At 32.5% G+C, this 23,755-nt stretch overlaps 1 protein-coding gene across 1 annotated transcript in view; it reads right to left on the reverse strand.

The window, feature by feature from the left end:
* The window catches only part of LOC139492092 (dystrophin-like), a 223,371-nt gene extending 203,797 nt beyond the window's left edge, over nucleotides 1-19,574 (reverse strand). The window contains exons 1-5 of the mRNA XM_071280234.1: nucleotides 19,476-19,574; nucleotides 18,557-18,633; nucleotides 14,267-14,320; nucleotides 13,589-13,766; nucleotides 1,494-1,647 (exon numbers count right to left, since the gene is read on the reverse strand). Of these exons, the coding sequence (XP_071136335.1) occupies nucleotides 1,494-1,587 (94 nt within the window). The 5' untranslated portion in view covers nucleotides 1,588-1,647; nucleotides 13,589-13,766; nucleotides 14,267-14,320; nucleotides 18,557-18,633; nucleotides 19,476-19,574. The remainder of the gene's footprint in view (nucleotides 1-1,493; nucleotides 1,648-13,588; nucleotides 13,767-14,266; nucleotides 14,321-18,556; nucleotides 18,634-19,475) is intronic.
* Nucleotides 19,575-23,755: the final 4,181 nt, after the last annotated feature.

Here is a 23,755-nt window from a genome sequence, read left to right on the forward strand (position 1 = left end):
TTTAATCTGACAGTTTACACCTAATCCAGGTTTAATTAACCACATAATTCCACCAATGCTACTGTTCCTCATACGATTAGAATACTACCTACAGTAAAACCTGTAGTTTAGAAAGATAATTGACCCATCGTTTATAATGATCCCTGGCATCTACTGGAAATGCCAAGAAACTTGTTCAATGACAAAGTGGGGAGAAATGGGCGTTTCAATTTTAGTTTTCATCCAATTTTCCTGTAAGTATCCAAGTGGTCTGATTAAATCTGTTTACGATATAATAATTTGTAAATTGTGTCATGCATGACATTTATCTTCCTAAATCATAAAATACAAGACAGGGACTTTTCCTTACATGAAATTACCCTATTGTGCTATTAATTGGACAAGGTACTGTCATTAAGTTGGAAATTTTGAATTTGCTTAACATAATTGGTAAACAAAGATTGGCATGAATCTAATCTAAAATTTAGAATGCAGAGTTCTCTCCCTTTCTTCCTTTTATTTAGATTTTATATGCAAAACAAACAGCCTGATTCTTGTTTTAGTGAAAATAATCCTACTTTCAGACATAATAAGGCGACAGGTGTTTAGACAGACACATTTATCATAATAATGTGAAAAATGACCTCAAGATTAAGTCCACAGTCAGTGCTTTGTACTTTTATTTGGTCAGCAAACAACCAACCGTTTTGATCCTATACTGTACACATTAAATACAATAGGTGAACACTTTCAGTCTACATTGAACGATCACTTAATTAAACCATTTGTCAAACAGCATGTTAAGATAGATGTTAAGCTAGGAAAATCAATATCTCAAAAAAAATCAACTTAGAAAATTTTCAGAGAGTCGTATCATCGTATGTAAACTTTTTTTTGCATCTTTGATCATTAAACTATACAAATAATATAAATGGGACAAATTAACAATCAAACTGTTGGAAAAAAGTCTTTATTTCATGTAAATTCAAAGTCAGTTGCCATCTTACAATGTACCCAATATTTCTATTAAATATGTATGTAAGGGGAGATTTTTTTTAACATATTTTATTGTTGTACATGTATCTCAATATTGTTTTTCAGATCTGGCATAACTGTGTGAGATTAACATATGTAGGCTAAGTAAATATGTTTAGAATTTTCTATTAAATATGTATGTAAGGGGAGATTTTTTTTAACATATTTTATTGTTGTACATGTATCTCAATATTGTTTTTCAGATCTGGCATAAGGATAACATATGTAGGCTAAGTAAATATGTTTAGAATTTTGATTTCATGTACTTCCAATGCACAATTCATGATGGTGGGTTTCTCTAACTGATTGGTGTTTTAAGACCTCAGTGGTGGAGATGAGGCAAGCAATAAGTACAAGACCCTTCAGAACTTGCAGAAGCATGAAACACATGGAATGATTGGTAATGATTAGGAAGTTCAAGGATTTGAAGTTTAGCTTTTTTAAGAGTCGACTCTCTTTGGGTTTTTCCTCAGTTTTACCTTTATTTTCTAACATTCTTTGTTTGACCGTGTCCTCCTCTTCCTCTTCCACCTCCACCTCCATTTCAACATCTTCACTGTATTTAGCAGCCATTTATCATGAAGTTATTCCACAGAATTAATCCACATTATTTAAATCCATTTAATTATATATCTAAAAAAGAAAAATTCATTCATAAAAATTTGTAAATCTAAAAAGCAGCCAAGGGGGGATAACTCAGATTTTTTTTAAGATTAAAAAATATCAAAATTAATAGATTGTAAAATATTTGACAAATTTGTTACTACCTTTGTATATTAGTTTGTATTTCCTGTACCAAAAATAATATCCCACCATGGAGAAATTTTCGAAATGAAGTAATTCATAACATTTGTTTCCCTTTCGTGATGGCAGATAGCTTAATTTCATTCATCATTAAAATTTGAAGCTTTTGTTTTTTGTGAAGCCATATATCTTTTATTGAAGATCTGAAACTGACCTTTATATGCCTTTCTAGTTTTATTTTGTTTTATGGTTAAGGAACATTGATGTATACTCCACTATATGACTCTTGTTTGTATTTATACCAATCTGGTATATAGTCAACTCTAGTTCTGCTTATTTGATAATATGTCAAAGTTCATTCCAGCTATTTGTAAGCATTATCTTTATCATTACTCATACAAAGTGTAATATTTTCAATGACAATAATGATACACCCAACATTAAAACTGAGAGTTGTAATATTATACAAATCTTCATAAAAAAGTAAATAAATATGGAAGATACTATTACAGCTGATTCCATTGAGTGTGTAGCGAAAGGTAATATCTTTGGTTAGCTTGCTTGTAAGCTGAACCGTGAAGTCATTATAAAGTCAGGTATACTACCCTCCTTTGGAAGTATCATAGTCCAACAGACAGATCGATGGGTTTTCTGTTGGACTAGTCTATTCTTAAAGTAGGGTAGTTTACCTGACCTAACAATGACTTCATGGTTCAGCTAACAAGCAAGCTATCCGAAGATATTACCTTTGGCTACACACTCAATGGAATCTGCTGTAAACTCCTGTCAGTTTCGGCTAACTGGATTTCAAATAAATATGTTCATAATCTTTACCATGTAATACATATGCATCAAATTGTAAAAAAAAATATGTTAAAATTTCATAAAGTAAAAAAGAAAAAAATCCAAAAAATTACAATGCCCAAAATAGTGAATAGAACATACCTACAACCCAAAGGAAAGCTACAATCCAATGTTTCATTCATAAGGATCTCTTACTCCACATGTTTTCTAAACTAAGGTCATTTATTTATCCACCTGGACAATATTTACAGTGAAACCTCTTAGTACTGATTTTTTTACACTTACATTTATACTTGCGTTAGAAAGAAACAAACCAGTTCTTGGATCAAATTGCATATAGAAGGCACATCTGTATAAACTTAAATATGTCTAAACTTAACCACCAATCTGACCACATATTTTGATTTATTTCATAGATTCACATAATATGATTTCACTGTAAATTAATTATCATGACTTGACAATACTATGTAATCCACAATAAAAAGTACATGCTATAATGAAATAACTATACAATAATTATCAATTATTAATTACCAACAATCATTGTAACTATAAATTCTTTATGGATAACTAATTTGTCAAATATAATCAAGTTTAAGATTCAATTAGATAGGAAATCTTTTTGTCTGTATCTTATCTCTGTCATGTGGAGATGTGGACTAGATGTATAACAAGTACTAGGGGTCAAGGATTTATAACTAATATTCATCCTTGCTAGGGTGCTTATAATTGATGTATTTGCAAAGCACTATCATTGTGTCTAACGCAAATCAAATGAAATAATTTACGAATTATGTTCAATTCAATATTTGACCCTAAAACAAGCATTTTTATATTTTTTGTATAATCTAATTTAATATGCTAATCATTGTTACGATTTTTTACTTAACAGTTCTCTGTAAGAAAAAAAACCCTAACCTTTCTATGCATTGGACCACAATCTAAATAAATAATGACCTTAAAGGGACATCCATTGTTTAACTGCTGTTCTCAAAGATACTACTGACCCAGCTCTGCTGTAAGTGGATGGCTGCTTACTAGACTGTTTTTAATTCATCAATCAAGTAGCCTTGTATTTTTGATAACATCTTAACTACCCAGTACAGCGTCTCACTTTAAAAAAAAAGGCCTGTTACCTATCGCCTTTTGGATTTGATTTTACAGTATTTACAACTTCAATATAAATTACAAACATTTTTTTGGTCTCTTCATTTAATAAGACATGATCATAGAACAACATGTGATCTATTGTTATCCGATTGCTCCAGGTGACAAAACAAGACAGGTATATTATCAATTAGCGTAAATAAATAATGACATATAGTCTGTTGTATCATCCCTACAGGTAGTAATGATGTCATAAGATTAATGAAGAATCACTGATACATCGTACCTACACCCACCAAAACACTCATGTATCTATTCTCTTTACAACAAGCTTAGAGAATCACTGCTACATCGTACCTACACCCACCAAAACACTCATGTATCTATTCTCTTTACAACAAGCTTAGAGAATCACTGCTACATCGTACCTACACCCACCAAAACACTCATGTATCTATTCTCTTTACAACAAGCTTAGAGAATCACTGCTACATCTTACCTACACCCACCAAAACACTCATGTATCTATTCTCTTTACAACAAGCTTAGAGAATCACTGCTACATCGTACCTACACCCATCAAAACACTCATGTATCTATTCTCTTTACAACAAGCTTAGAGAATCACTGCTACATCGTACCTACACCCACCAAAACACTCATGTATCTATTCTCTTTACAACAAGCTTAGAGAATCACTGCTACATTGTACCTACACCCACCAAAACACTCATGTATCTCTTCTCTTTACAACAAGCTTAGAGAATCACTGCTACATCGTACCTACACCCACCAAAACACTCATGTATCTATTCTCTTTACAACAAGCTTAGAGAATCACTGCTACATCGTACCTACACCCACCAAAACACTCATGTATCTATTCTCTTTACAACAAGCTTAGAGAATCACTGCTACATCGTACCTACACCCACCAAAACACTCATGTATCTATTCTCTTTACAACAAGCTTAGAGAATCACTGCTACATTGTACCTACACCCACCAAAACACTCATGTATCTATTCTCTTTACAACAAGCTTAGAGAATCACTGCTACATTGTACCTACACCCACCAAAACACTCATGTATCTATTCTCTTTACAACAAGCTTAGAGAATCACTGCTACATCGTACCTACACCCACCAAAACACTCGTGTATCTATTCTCTTTACAACAAGCTTAGAGAATCACTGCTACATCGTACCTACACCCACCAAAACACTCGTGTATCTCTTCTCTTTACAACAAGCTTAGAGAATCACTGCTACATCGTACCTACACCCACCAAAACACTCATGTATCTATTCTCTTTACAACAAGCTTAGAGAATCACTGCTACATCGTACCTACACCCAACCAAAACACTCATGTATCTATTCTCTTTACAACAAGCTTAGAGAATCACTGCTACATCGTACCTACACCCACCAAAACACTCATGTATCTATTCTCTTTACAACAAGCTTAGAGAATCACTGCTACATCGTACCTACACCCACCAAAACACTCATGTATCTATTCTCTTTACAACAAGCTTAGAGAATCACTGCTACATCTTACCTACACCCACCAAAACACTCATGTATCTATTCTCTTTACAACAAGCTTAGAGAATCACTGTTACATTGTACCTACACCCACCAAAACACTCATGTATCTATTCTCTTTACAACAAGCTTAGAGAATCACTGCTACATCGTACCTACACCCACCAAAACACTCATGTATCTATTCTCTTTACAACAAGCTTAGAGAATCACTGCTACATTGTACCTACACCCACCAAAACACTCATGTATCTCTTCTCTTTACAACAAGCTTAGAGAATCACTGTTACATCGTACCTACACCCATCAAAACAGTCGTGTATCTATTCTCTTTACAACAAGCTTAGAGAATCACTGCTACATCGTACCTACACCCACCAAAACACTCATGTATCTATTCTCTTTACAACAAGCTTAGAGAATCACTGCTACATCGTACCTACACCCACCAAAACACTCATGTATCTATTCTCTTTACAACAAGCTTAGAGAATCACTGTTACATCTTACCTACACCCACCAAAACACTCATGTATCTATTCTCTTTACAACAAGCTTAGAGAATCACTGCTACATCTTACCTACACCCAACCAAAACACTCATGTATCTCTTCTCTTTACAACAAGCTTAGAGAATCACTGTTACATCGTACCTACACCCATCAAAACAGTCGTGTATCTATTCTCTTTACAACAAGCTTAGAGAATCACTGCTACATCTTACCTACACCCAACCAAAACACTCATGTATCTCTTCTCTTTACAACAAGCTTAGAGAATCACTGCTACATCGTACCTACACCCACCAAAACACTCATGTATCTATTCTCTTTACAACAAGCTTAGAGAATCACTGCTACATCGTACCTACACCCACCAAAACACTCATGTACATCGTACCTACACCCACCAAAACACTCGTGTACATCGTACCTACACCCACCAAAACACTCATGTATCTCTTCTCTTTACAACAAACTTAGAGAATCACTGCTACATCGTACCTACACCCACCAAAACACTCATGTATCTCTTCTCTTTACAACAAGCTTAGAGAATCACTGTTACATCGTACCTACACCCAACCAAAACACTCATGTATCTCCTCTCTTTACAACAAGCTTAGAGAATCACTGCTACATCGTACCTACACCCACCAAAACACTCATGTATCTATTCTCTTTACAACAAGCTTAGAGAATCACTGCTACATCGTACCTACACCCAACCAAAACACTCATGTATCTATTCTCTTTACAACAAGCTTAGAGAATCACTGCTACATCGTACCTACACCCACCAAAACACTCATGTATCTATTCTCTTTACAACAAGCTTAGAGAATCACTGCTACATCGTACCTACACCCAACCAAAACACTCATGTATCTATTCTCTTTACAACAAGCTTAGAGAATCACTGCTACATCGTACCTACACCCACCAAAACACTCATGTATCTATTCTCTTTACAACAAGCTTAGAGAATCACTGCTACATCGTACCTACACCCAACCAAAACACTCATGTATCTATTCTCTTTACAACAAGCTTAGAGAATCACTGTTACATCGTACCTACACCCACCAAAACACTCATGTATCTCCTCTCTTTACAACAAGCTTAGAGAATCACTGCTACATCGTACCTACACCCACCAAAACACTCATGTATCTCTTCTCTTTACAACAAGCTTAGAGAATCACTGCTACATCGTACCTACACCCACCAAAACACTCATGTATCTATTCTCTTTACAACAAGCTTAGAGAATCACTGCTACATCGTACCTACACCCACCAAAACACTCATGTATCTATTCTCTTTACAACAAGCTTAGAGAATCACTGCTACATCTTACCTACACCCACCAAAACACTCATGTATCTATTCTCTTTACAACAAGCTTAGAGAATCACTGCTACATCGTACCTACACCCATCAAAACACTCATGTATCTATTCTCTTTACAACAAGCTTAGAGAATCACTGTTACATCTTACCTACACCCACCAAAACACTCATGTATCTATTCTCTTTACAACAAGCTTAGAGAATCACTGCTACATCGTACCTACACCCACCAAAACACTCATGTATCTATTCTCTTTACAACAAGCTTAGAGAATCACTGCTACATCTTACCTACACCCACCAAAACACTCATGTATCTATTCTCTTTACAACAAGCTTAGAGAATCACTGCTACATCGTACCTACACCCATCAAAACACTCATGTATCTATTCTCTTTACAACAAGCTTAGAGAATCACTGCTACATCGTACCTACACCCACCAAAACACTCATGTATCTATTCTCTTTACAACAAGCTTAGAGAATCACTGCTACATCTTACCTACACCCACCAAAACACTCATGTATCTATTCTCTTTACAACAAGCTTAGAGAATCACTGCTACATCGTACCTACACCCATCAAAACACTCATGTATCTATTCTCTTTACAACAAGCTTAGAGAATCACTGTTACATCTTACCTACACCCACCAAAACACTCATGTATCTATTCTCTTTACAACAAGCTTAGAGAATCACTGCTACATCGTACCTACACCCACCAAAACACTCATGTATCTATTCTCTTTACAACAAGCTTAGAGAATCACTGCTACATCGTACCTACACCCAACCAAAACACTCATGTATCTATTCTCTTTACAACAAGCTTAGAGAATCACTGCTACATCGTACCTACACCCACCAAAACACTCATGTATCTATTCTCTTTACAACAAGCTTAGAGAATCACTGTTACATCGTACCTACACCCACCAAAACACTCATGTATCTATTCTCTTTACAACAAGCTTAGAGAATCACTGCTACATCGTACCTACACCCACCAAAACACTCATGTACATCGTACCTACACCCACCAAAACACTCGTGTACATCGTACCTACACCCACCAAAACACTCATGTATCTCTTCTCTTTACAACAAGCTTAGAGAATCACTGCTACATCGTACCTACACCCAACCAAAACACTCATGTATCTCCTCTCTTTACAAGAAACTTCGTATACTTTATTTTTGTATTTGTACAAAGATATTTAAAGACATGTACCATCTGCAGAAGTGATGTCAACTTTAATTTGGATCCTAGATTTTGAATTGTTTGACCGGTTTTACTGTTAATGTCCTCCTTATCTTTTACTCCCTTAAATAACATGTTATGTTGCTTTTTACTACAACACCTACTTACATGGAAGGTTGAAGGTTGGGGGGAAAAATGAAGGAACCCAAATGATGTACTTAAGTTTTTCCAAATTGTAATGAAAAATACAAGAACCATGCATGCAATAATCTTACTTGTGTTCCATGAACCAATGAAAACGGAAGTAAGCAGCAAACCAATATACCTTTCACAAAATACTCAGAAGATCAGAATGCAAACACAGTCTTAATTATTATTCAACCTTATACATAATGATACATATACTTCTGTATCAAAACCATTATGATTATTACTTGGATGTACTTCAAAAGTTTAAATATACATGTACTATTCTGAACCATATTTATCCTATGGTTATTGAAACCAATTGGCTGTTAATCTTCTGTTCTATTTTCCATTGACAACTTTTGACCTACAAATTAGATTATGGAACCTAAAACCTTCATGTCAACAAATACATCTTTAATGGCTCTTATAAAATAAATCAAGTTTCACAAATCTCTGTTATATAAGCTTCTTTATGGATAAATGTGCTACATTGCACAATTTTTCCCTTGAGATTAAATTTCACAGACATCTAGAACAAATCTTATAGAAAACAGAAAACTTTACCACTACTAAAGTAAACAATGAATGGAGGATTGAGGAAATTCAATGAATGTCTACTTAATTCACAAATAATCCTTAGTGCACTGCTTGTGGTGTGCACAATATTACATAATCTAATTCATTCTAAGTAACGTAAATAAAACATCAAGATGCATCAAATAATCTTTACAAATTTCACTGCACATTGGTGGACATAATTTTTTTTCAATACAAGTCATTCTGAAAAATCTTAGAAGTTATACTTGACTTATGTTGCCAAGTCATAACTGAATCAAGTAGAGTTTAATTAGAATTTTACAGACTTGGCCCCATGTCCATTAATTGACTTATTCAGGACAGCTTTTTACCAAAATTTAAGAATTATGATTAAGTTGTATCTTCTGAAAATTTGAGCCCACTCCTATACCTCCTCCTTAAAAATAACCAACAAATAAAAACAACCAAAAGAATATTTTACTTGAACTGAAATTCAATTGGATTTTTGCTGATGCTTCATAGACAAAGATTCCATCGGTAACTTAAATTGAGATGAAAAATGGACATGCAAGTTTGGATAGCTATAGCCAAAAGCATAGGGAGTCAAACTTTTAACCTGAGATTTATGCTTTATTAAAACATCATCAAAGGTCAATTGTCTATCAATATCTTGTATTTGAACCACATTAAAGGTTAATGGTTTGATAAATTACCTTGTTAACGTACACATTTTTTAACCATAAGATAGTTTTTTGCATAAAATTTCAACTTTCCCCGATAAAACAAATATTCATTATTATGATTAATCACAATACAAAGTAACCTTCAATATAATACAAGAGAACTTTAAATCGAGCAAAACAATACACTTATAATTTTGTTTTCCTTGTTTTCTTGACTGAATGGGTTTTAAAAATATTAAGATCAATTTTTTGAGTGAAAAATGTATAGTCCATCTAACTCAACCTCAGAGACTACCACCAGCCCCTTTTTTCAAATTTATTTTTTTTATATTTTACACTGCATTACAATTATATCAGAAACAGATACACCTAAATTAATAAAATTTTAAAAAAAAAGATGCGATATGATTGCCAATGAGACAACTAACAATTTAAGGCTAAAGGACGAAAATGTGAAGTATTACAGGTTATGCTCAGAGTGTACCATCCTCAACAATGAGCAAACCCCATTGTATGGCAATCATAAAATGCTCAATAATGACAAAATGTGAAACAATTAGACATAAAAAATAACAGCCTGACTTACATAATATCATAGGGGACAGAAACCCAATTAATAGTAAACAACAACTGTTTTAAACTTCCTTTTGTGTCTTCGAATGTACAGCAACTGATAATTTTGTAATATTTGTTTTCAAAATTAATTATCAGTACCACTTACACTTTGAAAACCTCCTTAGTAGACCTTTAAAGATGTAAATATGATCCTAAGCTTGTGTTTAGAGACCACAATATAGCAGAATGACCTACCAGTCTGCTAAGCATACCTCACCATAAATTACTATACACACAGCTTACAATGGATGTAATACAATCATGTAAATCATCAGTGAAATTGACATTTGTAAACTAATGACCAGCCTTATTGCTTTCAAACATGCACAAGAAATATACATCATCGGTTTAACAGATCTGACCAAAGGGGTGTACACCTTTATACTGACAGTTCATTGTATGACCAAAAGTATGGTCATTAGTGTCAAAGAAACCAAATACCCAATAAAATATTTTTTTAGAGAAAATTACTTTCAAAAGAAACGAAAATTTGTGTTATTATAAGTTGTACTTGCAACAGACACATGCAGATAAGTGTGGGCTTTTTTAAACACATTTTAGATAAATTGGTGCAATTAATAAATGAATTTTAAAAACCTAGAATAACCAATATAAAAAAGTTTAGGTTAGTGTATTGTGAGCCTTCAACAATAAAACCAGGAGCTATTCCCATATCATTATACATTATATGAGTAGGCTATGTATCCATAAAATATTTGAAAACATAAATCAACTTTTTTTCTAGATAGAGTACTGGTATTTTAAATACCATCAATTTCAGAAAGATAGTACATGTTTTGGTTCAGCTATATATCTTCATTTTTTTTTACAAATTATCTCCGTACAAAATTCTATTAATGCAAGCATGAAAGCCCCATTTTTACACAGGTTAAGCATGAAGTTGTAGTGACATTACAAAGATAAATATGCCAGACATCTTCTTTATTACAACTTATGCAAAGCATTAGTCAAAAGTAATGAATCCCCAGTCATTTATTCATTTTTTTCTCACCAGAATGTACGTATCAACCTAAAAATATCTAGTGCAGAAAAACAATAGATGTGTTTACATGTCTAAGGTGTGATAAGTGACTATGCACTGGCATGGCACTCTGTACAGTACCAGCTGTGCCACTTATTGGTTTAAAAAAATAAAAACTTAAAAACTAATCATTCTTATTCTTGTGTTATATGAAAAAAATCAAGAAAACTACAGAGGTATAAAGCCAAGCTGTAAATCCAAATAATATTTACAGTAAACAGATATATTTTTGATATCATGCCTTTTCTAAGATTAATAAAAAATCTAAGATTAATGTAATATTACCAACAAACAGAAGATTTTTAATATAAAATATAAGAATTACTTACAAGCTCTTGTATGATGTTATATGAAATTCTTTATACCTCTTTATGCATAAATATCATTGAATATCTGCACTTCAATTGATAAAAACACCTTTATCAGGTTGCATATTCAGTATTTAACAAATTCACGTAAATGACACGACAAAATTATCACTATTATACAGAGATGAATTCTCCTGAGCAGGCACTATACCTAAACAACGTATCTTATTGACAAACCTCAAAATGATGACATAACACACATTATTAAAACTTTTCACCCTGGCAAACACTTCACAAAAAATATTTGCTTTGAGCACAATAATTGAGCCATACTCAGGATACCGGATCTTTTTAAAACGATATTAACTTTACCCTATTTATTTACCTAAAGAAAATTATTACCCAGTTACGAAGACATGAACAAACAATTTGAAAGTATGATTATAAACTACGATCAAAATTTACGATAAACGATCATACCCACATTCCAACGATGGACAATTTTTTCATCCTAAAATCCCTGATAAACTATCGTAAAGAGAACTCCAAGTGGATTTTCCTTGCAATTTTAAGTATGAAGATCAACGTAGATGTCAAATTATGAAATGGATCATATTTAATGAGTTTTACTTGTTCATGTGTTACCCTGGTACAACGTTAAACATACCCAAAATGAAAAGGAGATATGACAACAGATTCTCAATGTTAACAAAATGCTACAGCGATGTGATCTAACCTTTACTCAAATACACAGCAACATAAAATTTTATTACATTTTGATTGTCAAATAATTCAAATGAGGTTTAATAGCACAGTAGTATTTACCAGCTGCAAACGGAAACACCTTATTTTTTAACCTGTACATTATGTACAAAAGCTATCATAAAAAATTATGAAATGACCTATTGTTGTGTATTTACATTTACTTGTAGTGATATGCACAAATTTCTATAAAAAGGCATTCTTGCAAAACATTTTGTAATTCTTTCTAGAATCAGTGCTCTATAGAACTAATTAAATTAAGAGCACTAAAGAACAGAATTTTTTCATGTTGCTTCTTAAGTCATATGAACCACATTTACTAATTAATCAGAAAGATCAAAATAAAAATAATGAGATGCAAAATGTATATTTTCATGTATTTTCCACTCATAGTTATGATAGCAATCTTGACTGACCAGTTTCAAGTGAATTTAAAAAAAAAATTGTCAACAGTTGCAGAAAAGTTGATTGTGGCAGGGGTAATAAAGATCATGTATGATTTTATAGTTTGGTAGCAAGAATTTATTAATCTAATCTTCTATAAAATGAATGCTAATCTTATAATGTCTTTCACCCTTGCAGTTTGACTGCTCAATAACAGCACAGGAAAATCATAGTCTGATTATTTCAATAATATTACACATTTTGTTAATGAATAAAGTCCTATGATAATGGAACCTTCTAATCTCTCTATTTAGCAGATAAAAATAAGTTGTGGTAAGTTTTCAACAGAAAATGCACATCTTGTAATCTTACCTATCTAACGAGAAATCCCAAAATAAAACAATGTGTTCCCTGCAAATCTTACCTCAAAGACAACAAAAATTCTTCAAAATTCAAAGATATTTCAAAGATGTCTTTCAGTAAAGAAATAGATCCAACCCATTCATTCCCTTTCTTTATTGTACCTAAATCACATTAAACATACACATGCAAAAATTTAAACATTACCGGGTACATCCATCACAAAATATTTGTTAATGCATATTTCCTTCAAAAGTCTGTATCCTTTTATTTATCTCAAATTACTTAAAATGTTTCATTCATAAGAAGAATCTCCGACTTAAAAGTTCTACATAATCTTCAATATCAACAATATATATTTTGATCTGGAGAGGAATGCAGGGAAAATGTAGAATAAATTTTAATCACCCCATTACTTCACTTACCTTTAAGAGATTCTATCTTAACAACCTCAGATGACTGATAATATATAGATATCTCAATGGTATAATCCCCAGTCCACAAATTATCCCATTAAATTCAAATGAACATCAAGAGTCGTTGATTTCATTAATTACATAAGTTTTCGACAGGTGCTTGTTTCATTCATAAAATGTGGTTTACCTGTAGTAAGTAAATGTAACAGTATTATAGACTCACAAGTTAAAGAAGCTATTATTTACAAATAGCCTGTAGTATATAAATCTACAGTAAAATCTAAATTATCAGTGACTAGTCGTTAACATTTATCATATAGTAAACAACAGAAATATATATATCTGATTAATACAATATTAAAACTAATACTTCATTTTAATACATTACTCATATTTACTTGTTAAAATGAAATTAGATCATGAATTGATATATTGTTCTCCTAACCGATATATGAATGCATGATCATGCCAATACATCTTCTGCAATTAGTACTAAGATTATATAAGACATTGCTTTTACAATGTATTGCTCTGCTTTGCACTTGCACTGAAGGCTAATATACCTGTATCCTTTGCATAACAAATCATCAGTTTAAAGTTAATTGTCGATAAACCTAATTTCCTCGCTATGTAGAGAATATTACTTAATTTTAGACATTTTTTGTAACACGTTTCTGCCATAGTTACCATGATCCTGCCAATTCTGTTCCATCTGCTACTTTTACTGCTAATGAAAACAAACTGCAAAATATATATGTGCATAATTAAATAGGATGCATGTATTCTGGTGTTAACCACAATCTTTATTTATCAAGAGCTAATTAATATATTGTAAGTGTTAAAATAATATTGCTATATTGAAACAGGTTCTGGTGACTAGCTTCCATAAATAAATCTATAAATTTTAATATTTCCCTTTAGTAGATTGCTTGATTATTGCAGTAGAATAGAGCTTTGGATTTCTAGCTCAAAATCTTTTAAGGTTTTTATAGTTTGAGAAATATCAAGTCTTTTAGATGTTTAAATGATCCCATATCTTACTTCATCATAACTTTTCATTTTATGCCTAATTCCTATTTATTTATTTTTGTACCTCAAGTTAAGTAAGAGTTATCTCCCTTTTAATAAAGGTTCTGATAACAAGTCACTAGGTCACTATAAAGAGCTGCTATAGAAGTACATGTATTTTTTCACCATATACATAAGTTTACTTCAATAGTTAGTGAAAGCTTAAAAATAAATATCACAAAATTTATATAGAAGAAACTCTTTAAAACCAGGTTCAATCCACCATTTTCTACATTAGAAAATGCCTGTACCAAGTCAGGAATATGACAGTTGTTATCCATTCGTTTGATGTGTTTGAGCTTTTGATTTTGCCATTTGATTATGACTTATATCTAGAAATTGACTATGCGGGTCGGTTGAAAACAAAACTTTACGACAAAAGAGATGATTTCAGCTTCCAAATTGTGTGAATTTTCATTTTTAAATCAAGAGTTCCAAGTGGTGAAGTTGAAATCATCACTTTGTAAATTTTACGGACGCCATCACGAGTTGGTTGATCGTTATGGAATATCCGTTTCACAGATGATATCGGATGTGTTCCTTATGTCGTAACTACAATCCCGTTCCCTTTTCACGAATGTGACCTACCGAATAAGACTATTTATCCCTATTTGTGACATTTTTACCTATTGTTTTTGTTGTTTTGTTCACACCTCGTTGTCAATATAATGGAATTTGATGCGACTGTCATAGAAGTGAGAGGTTTAGCTAGCTTTAAAACCAGGTTCAATCCACCATTTTCTACATTAGAAAATGCCTGTACCAAGTCAGGAATATGACAGTTGTTATCTATTCGTTTGATGTGTTTGGACTTTTGATTCAATTTGCCTTTTGATTCTGGATTTTCCTTTTTGAATTTTCCTCGGAGTTCAGTATTTTTGTGTTTTTACTTTTTTCTAAATACTGTGAAAGCAATAGAATACCTAACAAAGTAACATAAATCAATACAACAGAAGAATTTACCAAAGTGGCATAAAAGCACCAAAGAAAAAAAATTAAATGCTAAAAACAGAAGGACCTTTATCCAAGTAAAGTGAAAGCTAAAAACAGAAGGACCTTACCACAGTAAAGTGAAAGCTGAAAACAGAAGGACCTTTACCCAACTAAAGTGAAAGCTAAAACTGGAAGATCTACCATAGTATAGTAAAAGCTAGAAACCTCAGGACCTTCTAAAGTAAAGTGAAAGCTGAAAGCCAGAGGACCTACCAAAGTAAAGTAAATGCTGAAAATATGAGAACCTACACCCAAGTACAGCTAAAAAATAAAAGAATACATATCACAATACAGTGAAATCTTCAAACAGATGAAGACTCACGCATACAGTGAAAGCTGTAAACAGAACACGGTCTTGTAAGGACTATAAATAAAAGAGGGATTAACAAAATTCAATGAAAGCTGAACATGATAAAATCTACCAAAGCTGTAAACAGAACATGTTGTATCTAATAGAAGAAATTCTACAGCTACTATCAAAGTATCACGAAAGCTGGAAAACAGTAAAATCCATATCAAAGCTGTAAACTCTATATATAATATTCAATAGAAGAAGACCTACCCTAAAAGTGTAAAGAAAGCTGTAAACATTAAATATTCAATTTTATATTTACTTTTAAATGTACCAAGGACATTTAAATCAAAGATCATACTGTAGGAAAAATCTTTCAACCATGAATTATAATAATTAATGCATGAGTATATCTATTAAAATCTCTTTCAAGTTGTAAAAACTTAAAAGGAATATTTTTAAGGTCGTCACCTCTTCGTGTAATATTATACAGGTTTTTTTGGAGGGTTGTTTTTTTAACATGCTTAATGCATTAATCTTTTGTTATTTTATTGTGTATATCTTTAATATCAATAATTTCAAAAATATCAACATTAAAATACTCATTGAAACTTTAGTTATTATTTTTTCACAATATCAACCATATACATAGGCAATATTGATCGCCTTCTAAGGCAAAAACAAGAATGTGTCCATAGTACACTGATGCCCTACTCGCACTATCATTTTCTGTTTTCAGTGGACTGTAAAATTGGATTCAAAACTCTAATTTGAAATTAAATTAGAAAGATCATATTAAAAGGAACATATGTACTAAGTTTCAAGTTGATTGGACTTTAACCTCATCAAAAACTACCTTGACTAAAAACTTTAACCATAACTTTAACCTGAAGCAGGACAGATGGATGGACAAATGTATGGACAAATGAATGGACGAACGGTACGACAGACAAAAGAATAGACATATGGACGAATGGGCACACAAACAGACCAACTGACAGAAAAACATAATGCCCATAAATTGGGCATAAAAATAATATAAACATACTAATACATGTACATGTATACAGTGATTCTTTTTTTTAACTTCAAAGAAAATAAAATGGTCTACGGCAAACGTAGGATAAGTGACTCTTGATTAGCTAGTTTCACTTTTTTTTTCAGGGTTTGGGACTTTTGCAACCAAAAAAAAGTTTAAATTTATACAAGGCAACAAGTTTTGTCAATGCTCATAGTTGATAATTACAAAGTCTTTCTATACTTTCATTAATCAATAGCTAAATGAACATTTTTATCAAATTTATCAGACAAGTTTAATCCAATTAATAATGGAAGACATTTGTGACTAGGAAAAGATAAGCTATTTAAGGACAAATTATGGATAAAAAAATCTGGATGGAACAGACATAATAACCATTGTGACCCTCTGTCTTAACAACGCTAAACAAAGTAGGAAGGCGTTTATTTATTGTACCATATTAAAAAAATATATAGACATACTTTTTTAGAATTTATGACTATCCCTATTACTTCTATAAATGTCAACTCCTGTAAAACTCCAAAAGAACTTACATACCTTTGTAATTACAATACAATGTAACCTTAAAGATATTGATATATAAAACCGGATATCAACAATGTTAAATGTCATATGCGTTGAGACAATTATCAATATTTTTGAGAGCATACTTTTCAATGAAGCTACTCTTAATCCTTATCAGCCATCTACCCAGCCGACCATACGACACTATCAAGTATCATCATATTCAAATTTAATTGGGCTGAAAAATATACATTGTTCACAAAATTTGATAAAGAGACATCTAAAGTGTTATCCGTGTAGATTATCAATGTGAAATATGATACTAAGACAAATATTTTAGTTATTCAGTAAAGTCAGGGTCATATTACGATAAACTTACAATGTATTGATGCCTTAAATGTTTACTGTTCATCAAATTACAAGAAGATAGTTTAGTTTCAGCTTCAGTGAATTTTGTTTAAAGTAAAATTATCAACTTTTATGGTCATTGAATAAAAACGCATATCTCTAGTGTCATAAATTTCACGGTACAATGTCTGATGAAGGTCATCTTTGAAATAAATCTAAATCTAAACATGTAGGGTTTACCCAATACTTTTCAGATTCACAATTCATTCCTACTTTATTGGATTTAAGGGGATTCAACATTTGATTTTGATTGTGGACACTGACTAATTTGCAGTTTTTTTTCTCAATTAAATCAAAGCTGCAAAATAATTGGCAGTCTTAAAAAGGTTATGGATGGGGAACCTTCACAAACCTGTGTTAACACTCCATATTTCTTCATGAACCTGTCTCAAGTCAGTAGCCTCTTATTCAATGGTTGTCATTCAGGTTGCTGTCTGCTTGATTTTCTTTTATTGTTTTTCAGTAATTCAGAATAAGTTTTCTTATTTGAATTGTTTCATATTCTTTCATGTTCAAGGTTCTTATAGTTATACAGCATAGGTAATGCTCAATTTGCAGGCTTTAAAGCCTATAGCTGCTTACATCCATGCCATTTATGGTCGAAATTTGTGTCATTGGCAATCATACCTCACTTATTTATTTTTACATTCTATAATGCCTTTCAGTACTTTACCTTAACAACGAGGGATGGAAAACAGCATCAGAAGCCAAGTGGTTGCTAAAGTTAACATTGCCTTTTAGACAAGTGAGCTAAAAAAGAAATTTGAAAAAAGTTACAGGTAACAAAACCCAAATTACTCGTATAACCTTGATCCAGGTGAGAGTGATCTTTTCTCTTTTACTACAGTACATTAATGTCGACAATAAAGACAACAACACTCATGTTTTTACCACATAGTATCTGTTTATTGGGTCTACATGTTTCGCCTAGTAGATAGGCATCATCAGGTCTATCGATTAGGCGAAACATGTAGACCCAATAAACAGATACTATGTGGTAAAAACATGAGTGTTGTTGTCTTTATTGTCGACATATTCATTTTTTTCAAGATGACTGGGAATACCTAGCGGTATCCACTCGTTTTTACCCTACCGCATGATCACCACTTCAGGTGTTTGTTCACTTATATTTTTACAGTACATTAATATCAGAACAGAATAGCTAATCTCTAATATGAACAGTTTATATGTTTTACACTGGAGATTTTATAGTGATCTTCTAATGTTAGAACAGTTTATTTATTTCAAACTTGGTAAGAAAACCAGAAAAAAAAAATAACTATGTTCTTCTATAAGAAATAGAAGGAAATATCTAATAATAATGTGGAAGGAAATTATAAATCTTAAAGCTTCAAAGAGAATGTTTCTGAATCTATTTAATGCTTTACTGTTGTGTAAACAAAATTCCCTATATAGGTCACTTTTAAAATAAAATCTTTCCTGTTTATGCAATAACAATCACCATGCATTCACTGTCAGAATGTGTAAATAGCATTAGCTATGCTGCAATATAGTATTCAAGAACTATTAATCCAATTAATTCACTACATCTATTATAATACATGCATTTTCAATAATTCATACACACATACCTTATGCTAATTAGTTGCAGGATTTCAAATTCCATTCTGCAGCAGATCTTGCCATTCAAAAAACCACTGGCATCGTTTTTCTAATGTACAGATTTAGATGAGTCATCTCTTTAACAACTGACAGTAAAAGATCATTTTAGATGCTCTTCACTAAAACTCATTCCAGCTTTCACTATACACATGTGCAAAACTGTAAAACAAATCTGTATTCATTTTATTTTGCTATTTTCACAAGTTTAATGGCTTTTCTGATTTATAAAGTGATTTAAATCTCTACAAAAAATCTACTCCTCCTCATGGCAGTATGATGTTATGCAAGTTCTTATATATATGATTAATAACTTCATATCTTGTGAATTTTATTAGAAAATTTGTTGCTTTTCATATTTTTTTTTATACAACATGAATCATATGTTAAAAAAAACTTCTTTTATTTTGTTTCATTGAATAACCATGGCTTTGATTGATTTATTAAAATTTGGTTGATTACATGTCCAGTGGCAAATATTTCATGCATATTCATCAAGATAAGAACACGTGTAAATTAGTTAATGACAGGAAACTTGTACTGAGCCATATCCACATCATTTGAACTCTGCAAATATTACATCAGTAGAAATCATACCACATCTTATCAACATATATATACAATGCCACAAGATAATTGGTAAAAGTCAATTAACCAGGAAGAAAACACTGTAAAAATTGGAAGGTTTCAAAAACTCAACCGAGAGAAGAGGTAGATATCATTTATGGTGCCACTAAAATCTTGTATATGATCTGTTGGTTTGGGTAAGAAACTTTTACTATAATCATAATCCGACATTGATCAATCTTATTAAAGAAAAGAATAAAAACAAAAAAGCAACAGAAGATACCACAACAAAATTCAATATGTTGAAGAGAAACTAACCATGACATGGCAAAAAAATAGAAAAAGACGAACAAGTCCACAAAACACTACTGTGGTACATTCAAACTAGAGCAACATGAAACACACAAAAAAACAAACAGGGATTGCAAGACAATTTAAAAAGTATATGTTAAGAAAGATTGAAATAGTGAATAGAATTGCTTTTAACTAATTTATTAGGTTTGAACATTGGTAAAATAGGCCAGGATATGATGGCATGAAGACAATGTAATGGTTTTAATGTCCAGCAGCAAGTTAATTAAGGCATATTATACTGGACGAGAACACATTTAACCAATGTGACTTTTTATCCTGCACTGTTCTAGACCAACCTGCTGAGGCAGATCTTTAAAGTGCTTGTTTACAAGATAACAGTCAGCAGGTAGACTTATCACCCTATGCAGACATATTATTCTGACTCTGAGCTGACCAGTCTTTGTTCTTATACTGTATGTTTAGTTTATATATAGAAGCAGCAAATACCACTTTAAGGTCTTTGGTTTTATATTTGGTAATTACTTCAATGACATTAAGGAGCAATAGCAAGTGAAATGAAGAGCACTTAACTTTACTAAAAGTCTAATACACACAGTCTCTTATTGTAGTCATGGAGCAGATCCAGGATTTTGAAAAAAGGGGTTGGTACCAACTAGCACTAAAATTTTGGGATTTGGTCGTCTGAAAAGTATGTGAATTTACTATATATGCAGCATCATAAAAGGGTGGTGGCTATACAAAGAGAAATTGTAAAATGCAACTATTTTGACCTTGTAATCCCAAAAGTACCAACTAAGAGGGTTGTCAAGTATGTTGTTTGCAACTTTACTTCAATAAATAAATGTATCTATTGGCAGGATATCAATCAATTATCCTAAAGCTGTCATGCATATGTCAATACAATGTATAAAATTCAATATCTCATCAGGAGGAATAAGTTATCAAACTAACAAAAAATACCTAAACACAGTGGCGGATCCAGGGGGGGTTCCAGGGGTTGGAACCTCCCCTTTTTTTTGGCCGATCAATGCATTTGAATGGGGACATATAGTTGGAACCCCCCCTTTGTCCTGGGTTGGGAACCCCCCCTTTTCAAAATGGCTGGATCCGCCACTGAAACATATATTATTAGGGATCTAAATTGACAACATAAGACTCATCTTAAAATATCTATATATTTACCATTCCCATTTCCTAGCTGAAGGTTTGCAGCTTACTTCCAACACTTAGGCTTTCTCTACTAATAGCTGGAGTGTAAATGCTGAAATATCACTGGTGTTTTTAAAGATCCATGACCATTAGGTCAAGGTCATATAAATTCTGTCAAACAGATACAGGAAGATGTGACATGAATACCTTACAATTATTTCATATACCAAATATAACTAAACTATTATAATGCTTATAGTAATTGAAGAGCAGACTAAAACACAAAAAATTGAAAATGAGCTAAAGTTCACATGATACCTGCCAGACAGACATGTACGCCTCATAAGTATACCATAAACCAAACATAGCTGATCTATTGCTATTAATATTGGACCATTGAGCCAAATAAATGAGGAAAAGGTTATGTGATATCTGGCAGAGAGACACGTTCCTCTTGCTATCATTCAAAACATAACATATAGTTGACCTATTGAATAAAGTACTTTAACAAAAATGCGTCCTAAGTACATGGATGCCCCACTCGCACTATCATTTTTCATGTTCAATGGACTGTGAAATTTGGTAAAAAATATAATTTGGCCTTAAAATTAGAAAGATTATACCATATAGGGAACATGTGTACTAAGTTTCAAGTTGATTGGATTTCAACTTCATCAAAGACTATCTTGACCAAAAACTTTAACACAAGAGTGGGCATGCTGAAATGTCTCGCCTTCTATACTAATCATTGATATTATGTTGATGGTCCTAAGTATAAAGCTAAGATTTATTACAACTATCACATAAACAGAACATTAACCAAGATAACTAAACAAAGACCAATGAACCTTGAAAATGAGGTCAAGGTCAGATGAACCATGCCAGGCAGACATGTACAGCTAACAATGCTTCTATACAACATATATAGTTGACCTTTTACTTATAGTTTAAGAAAAATAGACCAAAACACAAAAACTTAACACTGTGCAATGAACCGTGAAAATGAGGTCATGGTAAAAAAAAACCTGCACGACTGACATAAAGATCATAAATTATTTCCATACACCAAATATAGTTGACCTATGGCATATAGAATTAGATAAAAGGACCAAAACTCAAAAACTTAACTTTGACCACTGAACCATGAAAATGAGGTCAAGGTCACATGACATCTGCCCGCTAGACATGTACACCTTACAATCATTCCATACAACAAATATTGTAGACCTATTGCATATAGTATGAGAAAAACAGACCAAAACACAAAAATTTAACTATAACCACTGAACCATGAAAATGAGGTCAAGGTCAGATGACACCTGCCAGTTGGACTTGTACACCTTACAGTCCGTCCATACACCGAATATACTAGCCCTATTGCTTATAGTATCTAAAATATGGACTTGACCACCAAAACTTAACCTTGTTCACTGATCCATGAAATTAGGTTGAGGTCAAGTGAAAACTGTCTGACAGACATGAGGACCTTGCAAGGTACGCACTTATCCAATATAGTTATCCTATTACTTATAATAAGAGAGAATTCAACATTACAAAAAATCTTAACTTTTTTTTCAAGTGGATACTGAACCATGAAAATGAGGTCAAGGACATTGGACATGTGACTGACGGAAACTTCGTAACATGAGGCATCTATATACAAAGTATGAAGCATCCAGGTCTTCCACCTTCTAAAATATAAAGCTTTTAAGAAGTTAGCTAACGCCGCCGCTGCCGGATCACTATCCCTATGTCGAGCTTTCTGCAACAAAAGTTGCAGGCTCGACAATAACATGAAGTGGGGCGAACGGAGGAACGCAAGGACGGACGGATGAACGAACGGAGGCGAAGACCAGAAAACATAATGCCCCTCTACTATCGTAGGTGGGGCATAAAAAACAAACCAAAACAAAATAACTTTACATTGACCAATGAACCATGAATATGAGGGCAAGGTCAGCTTAACCCTGACAGATCGACATGAAGATGTTGCAAGGAACCCATATACCAAATATAGTTATCATATTACTTATAAGTGAGATCCACCTTCCTCAACCAATACAAACTGGCCATCACGAAATATCCTTAATGTGGGGCTTAAAAGTGGCATTAAAACAATAACAATATTATTAATCAATCATAAATGAGAAATTCACATTACAAAAAAACTGTATTTTTTTCAAGCAGTTATTTCAAAATAAACATTTAGAGGATCCTATGA

The sequence above is a fragment of the Mytilus edulis genome, chromosome 10, assembly GCF_963676685.1.
Source record: "Mytilus edulis chromosome 10, xbMytEdul2.2, whole genome shotgun sequence".
Taxonomy (NCBI): domain Eukaryota; kingdom Metazoa; phylum Mollusca; class Bivalvia; order Mytilida; family Mytilidae; genus Mytilus; species Mytilus edulis.